Source organism: Thrips palmi, unplaced genomic scaffold (assembly GCF_012932325.1).
Source record: "Thrips palmi isolate BJ-2018 unplaced genomic scaffold, TpBJ-2018v1 HiC_scaffold_1, whole genome shotgun sequence".
In the NCBI taxonomy this organism is placed as follows: domain Eukaryota; kingdom Metazoa; phylum Arthropoda; class Insecta; order Thysanoptera; family Thripidae; genus Thrips; species Thrips palmi.
Window position 1 is genome coordinate 6,976,167 of NW_023144620.1, and position 15,171 is coordinate 6,991,337.

General features: G+C 49.1%; 3 protein-coding genes across 3 annotated transcripts; 2 read left to right on the forward strand and 1 right to left on the reverse strand.

Annotated features, from left to right (window-relative positions):
- Positions 1-154: 154 nt before the first annotated feature.
- LOC117643467 lies at positions 155-4,167 on the forward strand. Its single transcript, XM_034382393.1, has 3 exons — positions 155-341; positions 3,413-3,537; positions 3,897-4,167. Exons 2-3 carry the CDS (start codon positions 3,440-3,442, stop codon positions 4,165-4,167), a joined length of 369 nt encoding a protein of 122 aa, XP_034238284.1. The 5' UTR covers positions 155-341; positions 3,413-3,439.
- Positions 4,168-5,793: 1,626 nt separating this feature from the next.
- On the reverse strand, positions 5,794-6,840 carry LOC117645049 (mitochondrial import inner membrane translocase subunit Tim9-like). The gene is made up of 3 exons (XM_034384947.1): positions 6,619-6,840; positions 6,407-6,502; positions 5,794-6,322 (listed from the first exon to the last, which is right to left on the reverse strand). Exons 1-3 carry the CDS (start codon positions 6,661-6,663, stop codon positions 6,185-6,187), a joined length of 279 nt encoding a protein of 92 aa, XP_034240838.1. The 5' UTR covers positions 6,664-6,840; the 3' UTR covers positions 5,794-6,184.
- Positions 6,841-6,982: 142 nt separating this feature from the next.
- LOC117645018 (tyrosine-protein phosphatase 99A-like) lies at positions 6,983-14,784 on the forward strand. Its single transcript, XM_034384894.1, has 2 exons — positions 6,983-11,243; positions 11,334-14,784. The coding sequence occupies exon 1, from the start codon at positions 7,384-7,386 to the stop codon at positions 10,402-10,404; it is 3,021 nt and encodes a 1,006-aa protein (XP_034240785.1). The 5' UTR covers positions 6,983-7,383; the 3' UTR covers positions 10,405-11,243; positions 11,334-14,784.
- Positions 14,785-15,171: the final 387 nt, after the last annotated feature.

The window sequence follows — 15,171 nt, forward strand, 5'->3', positions numbered from 1 at the left end:
TCAGACGTCCATCAGGCGCCATCAGGCCACACCGGCACTCGGCCGGCTCGGCCCCACCGAGCCAATCGCGGTGGCACCGCGCCGGCACCGCGTCCTGCCTCCACCGCCTTGTGTTCCGCAGGGCTGGCGAGGCTGGCGAGGCTGGCGATGGCGAGGCCCTTTGCCGGCCGCGGCTCATTAACTTGGATGTCGCAGTGAGACTCCATGCCGCCGCGCTGCCGTCCCGTCGGGGGTTCAACGGCCAACTCCAGCCTTCCATCGTCTGCGTCTCAAAGTGTCCATCTCTTTTGTCGCCGCCTCGTCCTCGCCACGGCCGCGAAGAAAAAGGGCGGGAACTCGTGGTAGGGTTCCTGCGAGAGGGAGTTTCGAGGTAGAGTGATCTCGAAATAAATATTCGGGGTCGAGCTTAGGGCCGCTAAATTCCGGCTTTTTGGGTCGCTCGCTGGAAATGGTTCAGAACCACAGGGAGGGGATGCTTCTTTGATTACCACTGTTTCCTGAACGGACAGCTTCACTGTCGCGGGGCTGGGCCGGCCCAGTCTGCCCATGTCAACCGCCTAGCCATGCCGCAGCCCCAATCGCACACATACAGTCAGACACACACCTCGGCGAGGCCGGCCAGGCCAGCCAGGCCGCCCTTGCCGCCGCTCAGAGGACATGTCAGCCGTCCGGCCGGCCGCAGGGACTTAAAAGGCCTGCCGGCCGGACGGCCTGTGACGTTCGTATTTAGGCCCGCAGGCCGATGGGCCGATGGTGCCAGGGTCAGGCCTCTCTGTCTCTTTCTGGACCGGGGCCGAATGAAGATCAGCGTCATCAGTATTTTGCCTCGGGGGTGTCCCCAAAGCCCGCCGGGACGCAGGCCCGGGACGTAGGCCGCGGGACCGAGGCAATGAGGGATGATCTTCCTGCCAATGCCTTTCCCCAGCGACCGCGGCGGTCGTGGCCGAGGCCGGCGCTGTGCTGACGCGTCACCGGGCGCGCAGTCAGCTCCGTCAGCTGCGGTGGCCTCGGCCACGGCCAAGGCGCGGGCCTCGGCGGCGTGGGCCGTCGACGGCGTATCCGCGCCTGCAAACATGGCGCGAACAAACACCCATCAATATGTCACTCTCGCTGACGTGAGCGCGGGCGAGCGCGGGGCGCGGGTGCGAGCCCAGCCTCCCTCATGTTTTGATTTTCTTTTCTCTCGCTGACACTCTGTCTGGCTAATCCAGGCCGGGTGGGCCCCGCGGCTGTCTCCGCCCCGCGCGGCGTCCCAGGGGCGGCGACGACGCGCACGGACGGCGCCGCAGAAGAACGCCGCGCAAACTGAGTTGTTGCAGGCTGAGGACGGAGTACACGAGTACACGGCTGCCAGGCACCCCAGGCACGGTGGCCTTGAGAAGACTTTGGCGTGCCGCGCCCCGGCAGCCCGGCCCGCGTTCCCTCTTGTCGACTTGCACAAGGCAGTGGCCGTCGGAGAGGCGGGGGCTGGCGGGGGATGAGGGTGACAATACGCGCTGGTGGCGCCAGTGGTGGGCGTGGTGGGCAGCAGGGAAACTAGTGGAGAGACCGGAGAGGACAGGAGAGACAAGGGCTGTTGGGAATCAGTCAAGTGTGGGTGGCCCGGGGCCGTCGCCAAGGCCGTCCAGGGTGCCAAGGTCGCCGACGTGTCGCCAAGGCCGTCGAGGGCGTCAAGGTCAGCGCGACCCACTGCCAAAAGCAGGGCCATGCCTCTGGCCGCGCTGCCCTGGCTTCAGGTCGGCGCCCACGTGGTACGTCATCGACATCACGCCCCCAGTCGCCATCACAATCAACTTGGCCTCCGATTCCGAAGAGTGGCTTCGTCTCCGTCACACTCGCAGGGCTCGCAGGGCGTCCTGGAGGGTAGGAGGGGTGCGAGAGAGACAGAGCGACGAAACGCGTCTCCGGAAGCGCTCGGTGGCGCAGGGCGCCGCGACAGCCGTGCGAGTCGAGGCTCTTTTCACTGCGTAAGACGACTTAGGGAGGAGTCCCGTCTCCGTCTCGTCGACACTGCCGCCCGCTGCCGCCTCGCCGCCCGCCTCGCCCCGCCGCCTTGCCACAATGCGGTTCGGAGCGAGAGGCTTCGCTTCCCTGCCGAGCAATTCAGAAGAGTCGTTCGTCTCTGTCGCTCTCGTGGGGCTCCTCGTAAGGGTGCGAGAGAGACAGAGCGGCGAACCGATGTTCCGAACCGCTCGGCTGCTTCGCCTTTCGGCCGCCTCGCCGGCGCACCGCCGCTGAATTCCTCGCTAGTTTCCTCAAATGGGCGGCGACTGGGTTGGAAAGTCGCTTCATCTCCTCATCTCGGGGAACAACTCTCTCGTAGAAATCAAATTATGTAGGAATCTTTGGCGCACGCGGGTTTCAGGTTCGCTCCGGCCGGGTCGAGCGCAGAGCAGAGGCCTCCACGCGGCATTCGCCGAGAGACTGGGGATGGGATCCGAGTCCTGTCCGAACGATTTGCTCCACAAACAGCCCGCGGCGGCCTAGGGAAAGCAGCGGGGAATGTCAGATATTTTCCCCCATCGGAGCGCGCGGGAAAAAATAGTAAAAATGATGAAAACGCGCGCGCAGAGTACACACGCACGCACACACTAGCTCGCACACTAGTGAGAGCGGAGGCCAAAGGACTCCGGCTCGCACACACAGAGGGCCCCAAGCTTGCCCAAGCTTTCTCGGAAGCACTCACGAAGGGAGGGCCAGAGCCCGGCAGGGCCCGGCAGAGCCAACACGGGTGGGGTGGTGGTAGGTGCGTCTGGAAGGCAAGCGAAAGGCAAGCGAAAGGCAACCGAAAGGCCGACGGGAGGCAAGCGAAAGGCAACCGAAAGGCCGACGGGAGGCAACCCTGCAAGCCTCGTGAACTTTCCCTTTCCGAGCCCATTCATCAAAGCCCGGCCGGCGGGTCGTGGGTGGTCGGGGCAGGGATCCACCCAGGCCCGCCCAGGCCCGCCCCGGGGCGCGCCGCGACAAACCCCGGGTGTCGTTCGCAAACAGCGACGCGTTCAAAGTGGGCCACGAAATGTAAATGTCACTGGGTGGCCGCCTCGTGCCACTGTGCACTGTGGGGCCCAGAGCAAGCCAAGCGAGCCAAGCAAGCTCGGCCCGACCAGACTGGGACTTTCGGCGAGTCACCGTCCGTAATGGGATCGCCGGACAATTACCCTCGGCGTGCAAGACTGGGGGGGGGGGGGAGATTTCAAGAGGGATGTCCTCGCAGAGCCGCAAGCCCCCTTGTCTCTGTGCAGGACAGCAGTGTCATGGCGACGAGAGTTTTGAGCCCTACTGGGGGGGAAAGGGGGGGGGGGTACGTGCTCCAACTTCCACCAGCGTTGCTACACGCTGGATTACCGCTGAAACTTGGCGGAATTACAACGTCACCTGTGGCGCTCCTCATCCCATGTCATCCCATCCCCAGGTGTCCGAGGGCTGCACCGACGACGTCATGTCCTCCGCGGCGGTGGCCATGGTGCGGAAGCACGCCGCCAACCCCGAGAACCTGATCGCCGGCACGCTGCAGCGCTCCCTGGCGGACACATGCCAGTAAGGGCAAAACGTTAGACGCGTTTTGAGCTCCAGAGCCGCTAAATTGGGCTCGAACCGATCGTGTGACCCCACCAATGGATTGCTCCCCGAACGAGGAATCCATTGGCGGGGTCACACGTTCGGCTCGAGAGTTGTTAAGCCACCCTGGAGCTCAAAACGCGTCTCGAGTTTCGGCCGCGCGCGCCGTTCTTCTGGCCCACTGTGCAACGCACACGGGTTTGTGCGCACCGCTGCTCAAACCACGGCCCGTTTCTTTCATGTTTTGTATGCAAAACGGTCGGCCCCGGCCAAGGGCGCCAAGGGTTGCGACGAGTTGCTGTATTGTCCTGTCCGCCCCTCCCCCTCCCCCTTTCCAGCCTCTTGACGGAGGGCCTGTCGACGCTCCGGACCTACGCCGAGTCGTGCGGCGCCGAGCCCGACGTGAACCAGCGCGTGGCGCGCGCCCTGGTCAAGGTGCGGGCCATGCTGTGCGGCGAGTCCGGCGTATCGGCAGGTACGCCCCATTTTCGGAACGCCCCCTTTTGTTGTTGGAGCAAATATTTCCGGGAAAAGGGTCGCGCGTTTTGTTATTTTTGCCAATGGGCGCTTCCAGCTGCTGTGCGCCGCCGGTCGCGCCGTTGTGTGTGACGCGTCGCGGCTGCGCTGCCGCATGGCCGCATGAAAGCTTCATTTGATTGTCGTGTTGGCTGTTGGGGCGGCGGCGGCGGCGGTACGCAGACGCGGCGGCTGAGTGGCCGTGCTGGCAGCCGAGAGCCACTTCCTTTTGGAACTGTGCCCAGCAGACGGGGTGGACGGCCAGCCCGCAGGCCTGCCAGTGAGTACGCCAGGCCGCAACGCCCCCGGGCCGCAACCGCCACCTACCAGTCAGCCAGACCAGGCCAGACCCGCCACTCGCCACTTCGGACACGCAACTCCATTACCGACTTGGACCGCCCAAGTACCAACGCAGCCAGCAGTCAGCCCAAAGAAAAGTCCCCGTCGGACTGACTCCCCCGCCCCCTACCCCTTTCCGACCGCTGCTTCCTGGCCAGCGGAGTAACTCACTGGCCCCGCTCCGCCGGACAACTTGCCCCATTCCTCACTGGATAATTGTCGCGATTTGACTTGGATTGGCCTGGCCCGTCCGCCCCGTCGTCCAGGGTGGTGCACTCCAAGGCGAAATACGGATGGCGGCGGCACAGCGCGCAGCCAGTCCGATGAATAGACCCTTTCAGTCTTCGCCGAGTGAAGAACAAAAGTAATCAAAAAGCCAGGAACCAGTAGGAACGTTCCTAGTGGTTCCTGGATTTTTGATTACTTTTGTTCTTCACTCGGCGAAGACTGAAAGGGTCTATAGAAGTGCCCTGGGACCGCCCGGCGGGTAGGCAACCCACCGTGGCCGACGAGGCGGGTGGGTTGCCTACCCGGAGGCGCTTCGAGTCCGTCGTGCTCCAGGCTGCTCTTGGCCATGTTTCGGCGCAGGCTGCTGGACAAGATGTCCGAGTGCTACGAGCGCGTGGCGGCCGAGTGGTGCAGCGTGGCGTCGGGGCGCGCGATGAGGCGCATCGTGCTGCGCGCCCTCGCCCCGCTGCCGGACAACAAGTGCGAGGAGCTGGAGCGAGCCGCGCACCGCGCCGTCAAGGCCGCCTCCTGGAACTGGCTCATCATCATGGCCGTCGTCGTCCTCATCAACCTCGCCTTCGCCGCCGTCGTGCTCGCCTGCTGCACCTGGTGCCGGCGGCGGCAGGTGCAGCGCGACGCCAAGCTGCTGTCCGAGCCCCAGTGAGCCAGGGTCACATGGCCTTGCCTTACAGTGAGCAGCCCGGAAGCCGTTGGGTCTTAAGGCAGCCCCCCAGCTACGTGCAGTGTTTTTAGTTCGCTTTGACGTGAGTTGGAAGAGTTACCGGATCAGGTACACTTGATTCCAAAATTTAAAATCATAAACGCATTTTGTTGAAAAAAATAAATCCTACGGCATTGTACTACTGTTTGCTGATGGTTGGTTGGCTTTCACTGACCTTCACATTGTCTTCTTCAAACTTAGGATTAATCTTCTCTTTCTCCTTTCCCAACAACACTCATTCATGTACATACATTCTTCATACTATTTTCTTTTCATCCTATTTCATTCAACAAATGATGACATTTTCTGTACTATTGCCTTCTGTACTTTCAGTTTCTCAATAATCCCTGAGAAACACATTTTAAGTGCTGACTATGTAATGCCAGAGGGATGTAGAATAAAAAAGAAAGGATAATAAAAAATAAATAAAGTGAGAGCAGCTTTCTTTCATATCCAAACTGTTCATACACAGAAGGGTTGACTGCGACAGTGAGGCGCCAGCTGGGCCCTGGAAGGGACCACTGATGGGAATCACAGGTCCAATTGGTTCTATAAACTTGCGGAATGTAATCTTAGGTTTTGGTAGCTGGTACACTCAGCATTAAATTTCACAGAAAATCGTACGGTTGAAAATAAACAAGTGCTACATTGTGCAACACCTTGAAGCAGATGGGTTTAGAATGAATGATACAAACTCAATGACAGAAACTCAATTAAAACCATACAAAAAATGGAGGTAGGTGGGAGCTACATGATAGATGGTCTACATAAACTTAACAGCAGCTTAAAATTCAAAACAATCCTAGACTAGATAAAGATAGATCAACTTGAAGCACCACCGACTTTCTGGGCTGCTGCTATCGCACTTTCGTTGGCAATCATTTGATACTCCGCAAAGCGCTGAGAAATTCGTTGGTTCATCTTCATGTACTTCTCCAGGCAGTTCTGGGAACATTGATCCTGTCAAAACACAAACAAGAACTTCTATAAACTGGCATATCTGCAAGACACATGTACCTTCATGATTGGAAAAAGAGAAGTTACCTCAGCGGGCTTCACACTCCTAGTGGTGAAGTCCCAAATACAGTCAGTGAAGCATAGCTCCGAAAGTTTGTTATACGATGATAAGAAGTCTTTGAACTGTATCGCAAAGAAAGGATATTGGTTAAACTCAATGGGATAAATATGAATGAAGATAGCTACAGCCATTCAGAGGTTAGCGGACTTAGCAGCCAAAGAAACACAAATTCACTTACCGATTTCATCTGATCATTGTCATCAAGTGACATTGAAGGGTTCATTTTTAGATAATAATTGATCTCTTGTAGTGTCAAATAAAATAAAGTCGCTAATTAAGACTTTTAAAATGAAAATGTGCAAGTAAACAGAAACACGCCTGGTGAGAAACAGACGACGGTTCGGCCAGTCTTGACGATGACGATTTCCACAAGGCTGTGAGCAGCTTGGCCAACACAGCTTGTCGACAGCGACTTGTCCCGCTGTTGGGAGGCCTCTATAAGACAAAGGGTTCAGGAAATAATCATCCACGAATATAAAAAATTATGTTGAAAATTGAATACAGAAGACAATTGCTGGCAGCAGGGGGGCAGTTCAAACGTATTGATTGCAGTTTTCTGTTTGTTTTGACAGCCTCCTCGCCACTTTGACAGCTGCGAGGAGGTTGCCGGTCCGGACGGACAAATGGTCGCCTCGCCAGATCAATATGGCGGTTTGTTGAGTGATTGATAAGTGAGAACGATGGAAAGTAAGCAATTTGTGTCTAGGAGCGAATACTTTGCCAAATCGTGGACTGCTGCGGCTTCCTGTGTTGCCCCGTGAAGTGTGCCGTCGTCTGCAAATATGGTGCTTCCCCCCCGGCACCGCCCCGAGCCGACGCCCGAGCCCTGCGGACAAGGTGCCTGAAGCGCCAGCAGAAAGCCTCGTCGCCTCGCCTCGCCTCGCCGCGGCCGCCGTGGACGGGACGGGGACGAGCAGGGAGCTCGAGCTCAGAGACGGCGGTCATGTCGTCCGCGGGGCCGCGGGGCCCGTGGGTCCCGGCCCGGGCCGTGTTTTGGGCGTGTCTGGCCGCTCTGCTGGGGTGGAGCGGCGCCCAGGATGCGGCAGACCTCGGTACGCTCCCTAGCCCCGGCCTGGCCCTGGTGCCCAGCGAACCCCTCAACCTGACCGTGGCCCGCTCCTCCTGCACCTCGATGAAGCTGTCCTGGGCGCGCCCCCAGGTGGGCGTGGTGGAGGGCTACCGCATCTACCTGCTGCACGACAACCGCACCAGCAGCCTCAGCTTCTCCCTGACCGACCCGGCGACGCAGTCACCGGTGGAGTACGAGGCGCAGGGCCTCAAGCCCAACACGGCCTACAAGGTGTGGGTCAAGGCCTACGCCTCCCAAAACCAGGAAGGGGCCCCGTCCGACGCGGTGGAGAACCGCACCGACATATGCAGTCCAAGTGCTCCAGAAATCCTCAATGCCGCCTGCCAATCTCAAAACTCTCTTCTGCTACGCTGGCGACGACCCGTCAACTTTACCACCATTGATCAGTACTTTGTTTCTTATCGAAGTGAAAAGGACTGGAATTTTGATGAATTTGCTCTGGACGGGGAAACTGATGTTCTGGAATACAATGTTTCTATTCCTGACCTGCTGACCAGTACCATGTACGAAGTGAAACTTCGAGGTGCTTCCAAAAGTGTTGTGGACCCCCAGGAAGTATTACGGGGAGCATTCTCAGAGCCTCGGAAAGTTTATCTTGAAGAAAACTGTAATACTATGATGCTTCACTCTAATGCCCATGGCCAAACTGACTTTGGAGCAGGAATTGTTGTTGGCCTAGTCGCTGTTATTGTTGCCCTTTGTCTTGCGACTGCAGCCTGTGTAATCTGGAAAAAATGTTTTCACGCGAGCTACTATTACTTGGATGATCCTCCCCGTGCGCCACCTCCTACTTTAATCGACTGGGATGCCCAGACTGAAGAAAGTGGTATGAAAACATCTGTACCAGTTGACTTGTTTGCAAAACATGTTGCTGAACTTCATGCCGATGGAGATATAGGCTTCAGTAAGGAATATGATGAGATTCAAGCCGCTCGTCCCCAAGAAGATTACAGCACAGATATATCTCAACATGATGACAACAAGGCTAAAAATCGCTATCTAAATATTTTAGCTTATGATCACAGTAGAGTTCAACTGCTTCCGATCCCAGGCCAGAAACGCTCTTTTGATTATATTAATGCTAATTACATTGATGGATACCACAGAGCTCAAGCATACATTGGAACCCAAGGTCCTCTCCCTACTACGTTTGAGTGTTTTTGGCGTATGGTCTGGGAGCAGAGAGTTGCTGTAATTGTTATGATTACAAACTTGGTTGAGCGTGGACGCAGAAAATGTGACATGTACTGGCCAGGAGAAGGATCTGAAACGTACGGGATGATTTCTGTCAAGTTAATAAAGGAGGACATTATGGCAACATATACTGTCAGGACAATGATAATTCGCCATTTGAAAGTGAAGAAGAAGAAGCATAGCTCTACTGAGAGAATTGTCTTTCAATATCATTATACTAACTGGCCTGACCATGGGACTCCAGATCATCCCTTACCAATTTTAAACTTTGTCAAGAAATCAGCAGCAGCTAATCCCTCAGATGCAGGCCCCATCGTTGTGCACTGCAGTGCTGGTGTAGGTCGAACAGGCACTTACATTGTACTGGATGCGATGCTTCGGCAAATTCGCAGCAAAGGAGAAGTAAATATTGCTGGATACTTGCGTCATATAAGATCTCAGCGAAACTTCCTTGTGCAAACTGAGGAGCAGTATATATTTATTCATGATGCCTTGTTAGAAGCAATTGACAGTGGTGAAACAAACATAAATCAAGCTTACCTGTCAAGGTACTTGCTTAGTCTTCAAGCATCAGGAGACGGAGGAGAGTCTGGAAGTGAGAAGCGCGAAACGCTCTTAGAGACTCAATTCCGTTTAGTCACAAGTTTTCAACCAAAAGACTTCAACTTAGTCTCTGCTAGCAAGCCCATTAACCAACCTAAAAATCGGGCCCAGGATTTGGTTCCTGTGGAGAATGCCAGAGTTCACTTGACCCCCAAACCAGGAGTGGACGGAAGTGATTACATCAATGGAAGTTGGCTGCCCGGTTTCAACAAGCTTAAAGAGTTTATCCTTACTCAGCATCCTTTTGAATCTACTATCCAGGATTTCTGGCAAATGGTTTGGGATCATAATGCACAAACTATTGTAACTTTGTCAAGCTGCAATGTTGATGAAGGGTTTGGACCGTTCTGGCCCACTGCAGATGCGGAACTCGATGCCGAAAACTACAAAGTAAAATTCATATCAGAAAGTGAACATGTTGGCTACCAAACACGAGACTTCATTGTGCAATCAATGCAAGATGACTATGAGCTCCCTGTTCGCATTATACAGTGCCCAGAATGGCCTCATAACTGTATTCCTTTATCGTCTATGGCTGAGCTGCTAAGAATAGTACAAGAATGGCATTTGGACTATCAAAATGGACCCATAATTGTGATGGATCGTGTGGGAGGCACTGAAGCCTCTATCTTTTGCTGCCTGACAACATTGACAAAGCAGCTGGACTATGAGAATCATGCTGATGTGTATATGTATGCAAAGCTTTACCACAATAGGCATCCAGGCATTTGGAAATCTCAAGACGACTTTTTGCTTTTGTATCGGGCTCTTGAAGCAATGCATGGTAATTGCAATCATTCGAGTACAGCTAGTGCTGCTGGATCTGGGACAGGAGTTCCTGCTGGTTCAGTTGGCTCTGGAGTAGCATCAGCCACCGGCTCAGGTGCTGCATCTCCAACAACTCCAGCAACTGAAACGCACATCACAGTTACAGATAACCATCTAATCACAGCCAATTGTCAAGCAAATGGTTACATCATTGGCAATGGCAATGGTACTGCTTCTCTCATTGCACAGGAAGAACCTGAGCCTGAGTCAGATGTTGTGATTAATGTGCCAGAAGGAAGCCCTGCATGAATGTGTAGAGACCAATCTGCAAATGCCAAAGATAGTTACATATTGTCAGAATTTATAGATGATAGCATTCCAAATTAATGTGCATGACTACAATTAAGTGTCTATATCTATCTATCTAAAAGCGTGTATGCAAAATATTGAGTATGTATGTATTTGTATACTCACACTAGGTGATTTCCTTATTTTATATCTGTGATTTCATTTTAACACATTCTTATGTTATTCTCTAACCAGGGTGATTGAGGTTGTCTTGGTACTCACTGTATGGCAAAATATTGACAATGATTATTTTGCTAGGCCGAGCATTGCTGCTTAAAATTTAGCATACTTTCAGTCTCAAATGCTGGATGTGACATTCCTACAACAGCATGTTTTATTCTGCTTATGTTCTGCATTTTATTCTCACAAACAGACTAATCTATGTACCTGCAAGGTGTTTTTATACAACGCTGGCATTTTCTATTTTTACTCTGTATTTTGATTCTACCGGTGCACTTGAATGTTGAATACTCATTGTGGCTTTAATTTTATGTGACTTTTGTGTTTTGTATGACAATGATTACGGTATACCCAAGATACCCTGTTAAAATTGTTTCTAGTCAAACTGAATGACAGTGACTGAACAAAACACACCTCTAGCTTACTTTAGTGCAGTTGTGTGCAAATAATGTTATGTTTCTCTTTAAAATATTTCAAAGTGCCAATTATTCATACCTGTGAGGATTGTGATTGCACATAGCATTGGAGGAGATTTTATACAATATTGGCATAATATTTCTTTTGTCTTTCTGTTCTATTTATCGCCCCAGGAAAGCATCAACTTCTTGAATTTCACCCAGGTAAATGCTTGGCCTTAGTTCATGCCCTAATTTTTAACATGAGCTTATTACATGAGCCAGCGTTAATTTTTCTTTTCTTGTCTCTCACAGGTCGCTTTCAATGGGATTTTGCTTCAGCTTCCTTCTTCCAACCAGATGCAACTACAAGTCTGTTATTTACTCATCATGTTTTCTGCCTGAACTTACTCATTTTATATTGATATCTCTTGATATTAATTGTTGTAAATTTAGTCTTTATGCTTTGTGACATTTTGAAAGGTAAAAATGATGGACTATGGTGGATTAATGGGCAAATAATGGCACAGATGTTATCGCTATTTCTATTCATTAAACATTCTGTTGGACTGACAAATTGGAATGACACATTTTTAGTGACGTTTTTATGACTGGATTGATGTTTTATCAAAAATTATCTTCCTCAAATTGTGGTTTCTGAGTATAGCTTAAACCTACTGTGTATGTCTCAAGTATGCTCAAGTACCAAAAGTACACAATGTTAAAGCGGCTCTCTAAAATTTGTATCTAGTTCATTACCTTTATTACAAGCTAAGAATACTCTGAGTCTATGGCAATATCTTTTTTAGAATGGCAATATTTAAAGCTAGCACATTCCAAGGTGTATTTGCGGGTAGAATTACTTCACCTTCTTGTCTTTGTGCTTCTTGAAATGTTCAAGGTATCATCAAACTTGGTCTTTTAAGACAAACCACTGTTTGATTAGACATATTCCAGATTTGTTTATCAGTACATTCCATTTTTATCCTCATTGAACTAAAATTGTTTCACTACCATCAGATTTAATATTTCCCTTCCCCAACCTTGAAACATTCTTAAAAATTGTACTACTAATGAGCCATCGAAATGTTAGCCATATTGCCACATCTTCAAACCTTTGTCAACTTCAACTGACTGGACAAGTTGCTTGATATGTTGTGTTGTGATGTGTGCTTCTGTTGAGGTACATTCGTAGAGAGATAGTTTGTTGTTTTGGCTTGCCAATTCATAGATTTGACTGAAATTTGTCATAGGGTGGGGCCACATTGTCTGAATCTGTTCTCGAAGGCTAATTGTTTGTAGATTAGTTAATTGAGAAAAAAATAGTTCGAGAGTGTTGTGCCTTCCAGTTAGTAACAACTAAAGTTCAACGTGCATGAAATTGAATAATAATTATAATAATGTTATTTATCAGTGTATGTCAGTCCTAGTTTTTGGACAGAGAAAGACTTTTCTCTTTGAAGCAGTGCTGCTTTGATATTTCATGTTGTTTTAGTGTAACTGATTATCTATTTATTAGGTGTGCCCCTTTTGGAAGTAAGGCTAAAATGTCTACATGTTATGTGCTCCAAATCACTAGATGTAGGTTAGGGAAGTGTTTCTATATACATATCTCATATTGAATGTATTTAGGAACAACTTGCCACTTCATCCGTTTAACATTTATGGATAAGTAAAATTAAGCCCACTATCTACAAGAAAAATTTATGAATTTTCAATTATATGTTTTTCTTTTGGCCTTCTGCCTTAAACTAATTATATAGAGAATCTCAGAAACACTGAAAGCACTGTTTCGATGGTAGAAGTTTTGTACAAAATAGTGATGGTAGAAAGAAGTCTTATGGAAGATCCCTTACATTAAGTAAATTTATTTGGCCATTTCTCTTTGTGCTAATTTTCAACGCTTAGTTGGGGTGCCATTTTTGTTTAAAATTGAAGTAAATGGAAAATGGTTTTGGTGTTTGCATTATTTCACTTGACCAAGTACCTTTGCTTTTATTTGTGACTGCCAATATTTGTTACCAATGTACTCTGGGTATTTTCAAAAACCTTTTGAAAAAGAAAAGACTTGTTAAATATTAGAAACTAAAACTTTTTTGTAACTGACTGCAGGACTAAAATGGCAATTGCATTTTTCTTTAGTGACTCTCACCCCCTGCCAGTGTTTGGTATGGAGTGATAAGGCCTTTGAAACATGCTGAATAACATGTACTTATTTTCTGCAACGAGTCAAAAAGTTTTATCTGCTGTTTAGCTTCAGTCTGTGGTCCTCACTTTGATAAGTCCTGTAACTAGGAAAGGTTAAAAACACCTTGTCCAAAGTTAATTCTCTAACTCATTTTGCTAAGCAAACCATACTCTTATTGTAATTGTCCATTTTGTGTGTGGCTCAATTGCTCAAGGAATTATGTAGCTTTCTATCTGCAAGTTTTTCTAACGATGTCACACGTGCTGTGCTGTTAAAAGACATGTTTTCTTTTCTTTTTAAATAATAATTATGCTCTTTTTAGCCATTTTGTGTACAGTTCTGTTCATTTTGGTCTGCCCATGCCAGTTTCTGCTTCAGTGTTGCTGTTTATCATAATTATTTCCAGGTTTGAATTAACTGTGGTTATTCAAAGTAAGCTCTCTGTTCTATTTACTATGAAATTCGTTTATGTTTTTTTCAAATATTCTTGAGGTTAGTTTTGTTCTTGTGTAAGGTTGTCTGAAAATTTAAAGTGAAACATTTCAACCTTTCAAGTCTGATTATGCTAAGATGAATTTGAGCAGCTTTCGACTGTTATGCCAAATCGTGTGTGTTTTTTTACATTGAAACTTCTGAGTTGACTTCATCCAAGGTTGATTTGAAATTTGTCCTCTGTAAATACCTTTTCTTTCTTTATTAATTTTTGTGCTAGATTGTGAAGTATTATTGTTAGAAAGATGTTATTTAATATTTATTTAGCCTGATTATTTTGGTGATGCTGTTACCTATTTTTGTTCCTTTATGTTTCAAAGTCTTTCCAATTTTCCATGTAAAATTGAAACTGAACATAAATACAGTGCACATTTTGGCTTGCCCAAAGAAGCTGGACTCATCTGCAAATGTAGTGTAGTCTTCATCCTTTACAATTTTCCAACTTGTACACATTTGGAAATCTTTGTACAAGTTATACCAACTTTCACAACCTTTTTTTAAATTTCTCAATCTAAGTGTTGTTGGACCCCTGGTGGGTGCACCTTACATTGTGAAAAATCACAGATGATGTGCCATTGTGGCCCTGTTCATTCCTAAGGAATGTGAAGTCCAGTGTTCAAGAGAATAAGCAACAATAAAATTGTTGGTTGTGAAAGTGGAGACACACCAGAAAGAGGCCATTTGTCAATTAAATATATGATTCTTACTAAAATTGTAGGTAAGCTTTTTTTTAACAATCGTGTATAGTGTACATTGTAATTTGGGTCTTCTGGCCTCTATCTGTCCACTATGTTTCAAGATGCACTGTTAATTTGCATTCTATAATTCTATGCATACATATGTTTACTGAGCACTTAAATTTACAGAATATGGTGTGAAAATGCCTATGCACTCTTTCAATGTCAATACTTAGAGAAAACTACATGTATGTGTGTAGCATCGTCAGCTCCTTAGATTGAACTGTTACTCCAGATTGCTTCGCACGTGTAACAAATTTGTTCTGATGGATGAACGAACGGTTGTTCTTCTTTGTGATGTTTTCGTTTTTTTAATCACAAGAATATCAATAAATATTGAAGCAAGCAACTCCCGTTCTTTTTCACTCCCTATTCCTTGATAACTAGGCTGACTCACTTTCATCTTAAACTCTTCATCTCAGTTGGCATCACAGCCAACGCCGCTGTTTGGCAGTCTAAGTTCCTTGCACCAAAAAGAAATCGATTAAAACGACTAAATAAAAATACGAGCTTAAGGCGAGGCCTTATGGGTAGAGCCTAAGGAGATGTGTCACACTGGTTGAGTTGAGACGCCTCCAGTTGAGTTCTGGTGCGGTGCGGCTGTGAGGGTGTGTTGGGTTGCCTACCTTCCACTACCATTACGGGCCAGCATGTGGGCTTTATGTTAAGTTGCCTACCTCTCCGTGTTGAAAAGGGTTGGGGGCTGGGGGGGGGGGGGCGTGCAATCCGGCAAATC

Excerpts from the sequence above, each read along its gene's own strand:
- LOC117645049 (XM_034384947.1), bottom strand. The coding sequence starts at position 6,663 with ATGAACCCTTCAATGTCACTTGATGACAATGATCAGATGAAATCG. Across the intron at positions 6,503-6,618 it reads ACAATGATCAGATGAAATCG|TTCAAAGACTTCTTATCATC; the intron begins GTAAGTGAATTT and ends TTTGCGATACAG. Across the intron at positions 6,323-6,406 it reads GGAGTGTGAAGCCCGCTGAG|GATCAATGTTCCCAGAACTG; the intron begins GTAACTTCTCTT and ends GTGTTTTGACAG.
- LOC117643467 (XM_034382393.1), top strand. The coding sequence starts at position 3,440 with ATGTCCTCCGCGGCGGTGGCCATGGTGCGGAAGCACGCCGCCAACCCC. Across the intron at positions 3,538-3,896 it reads TCCCTGGCGGACACATGCCA|CCTCTTGACGGAGGGCCTGT; the intron begins GTAAGGGCAAAA and ends CCCCCTTTCCAG.
- LOC117645018 (XM_034384894.1), top strand. The coding sequence starts at position 7,384 with ATGTCGTCCGCGGGGCCGCGGGGCCCGTGGGTCCCGGCCCGGGCCGTG.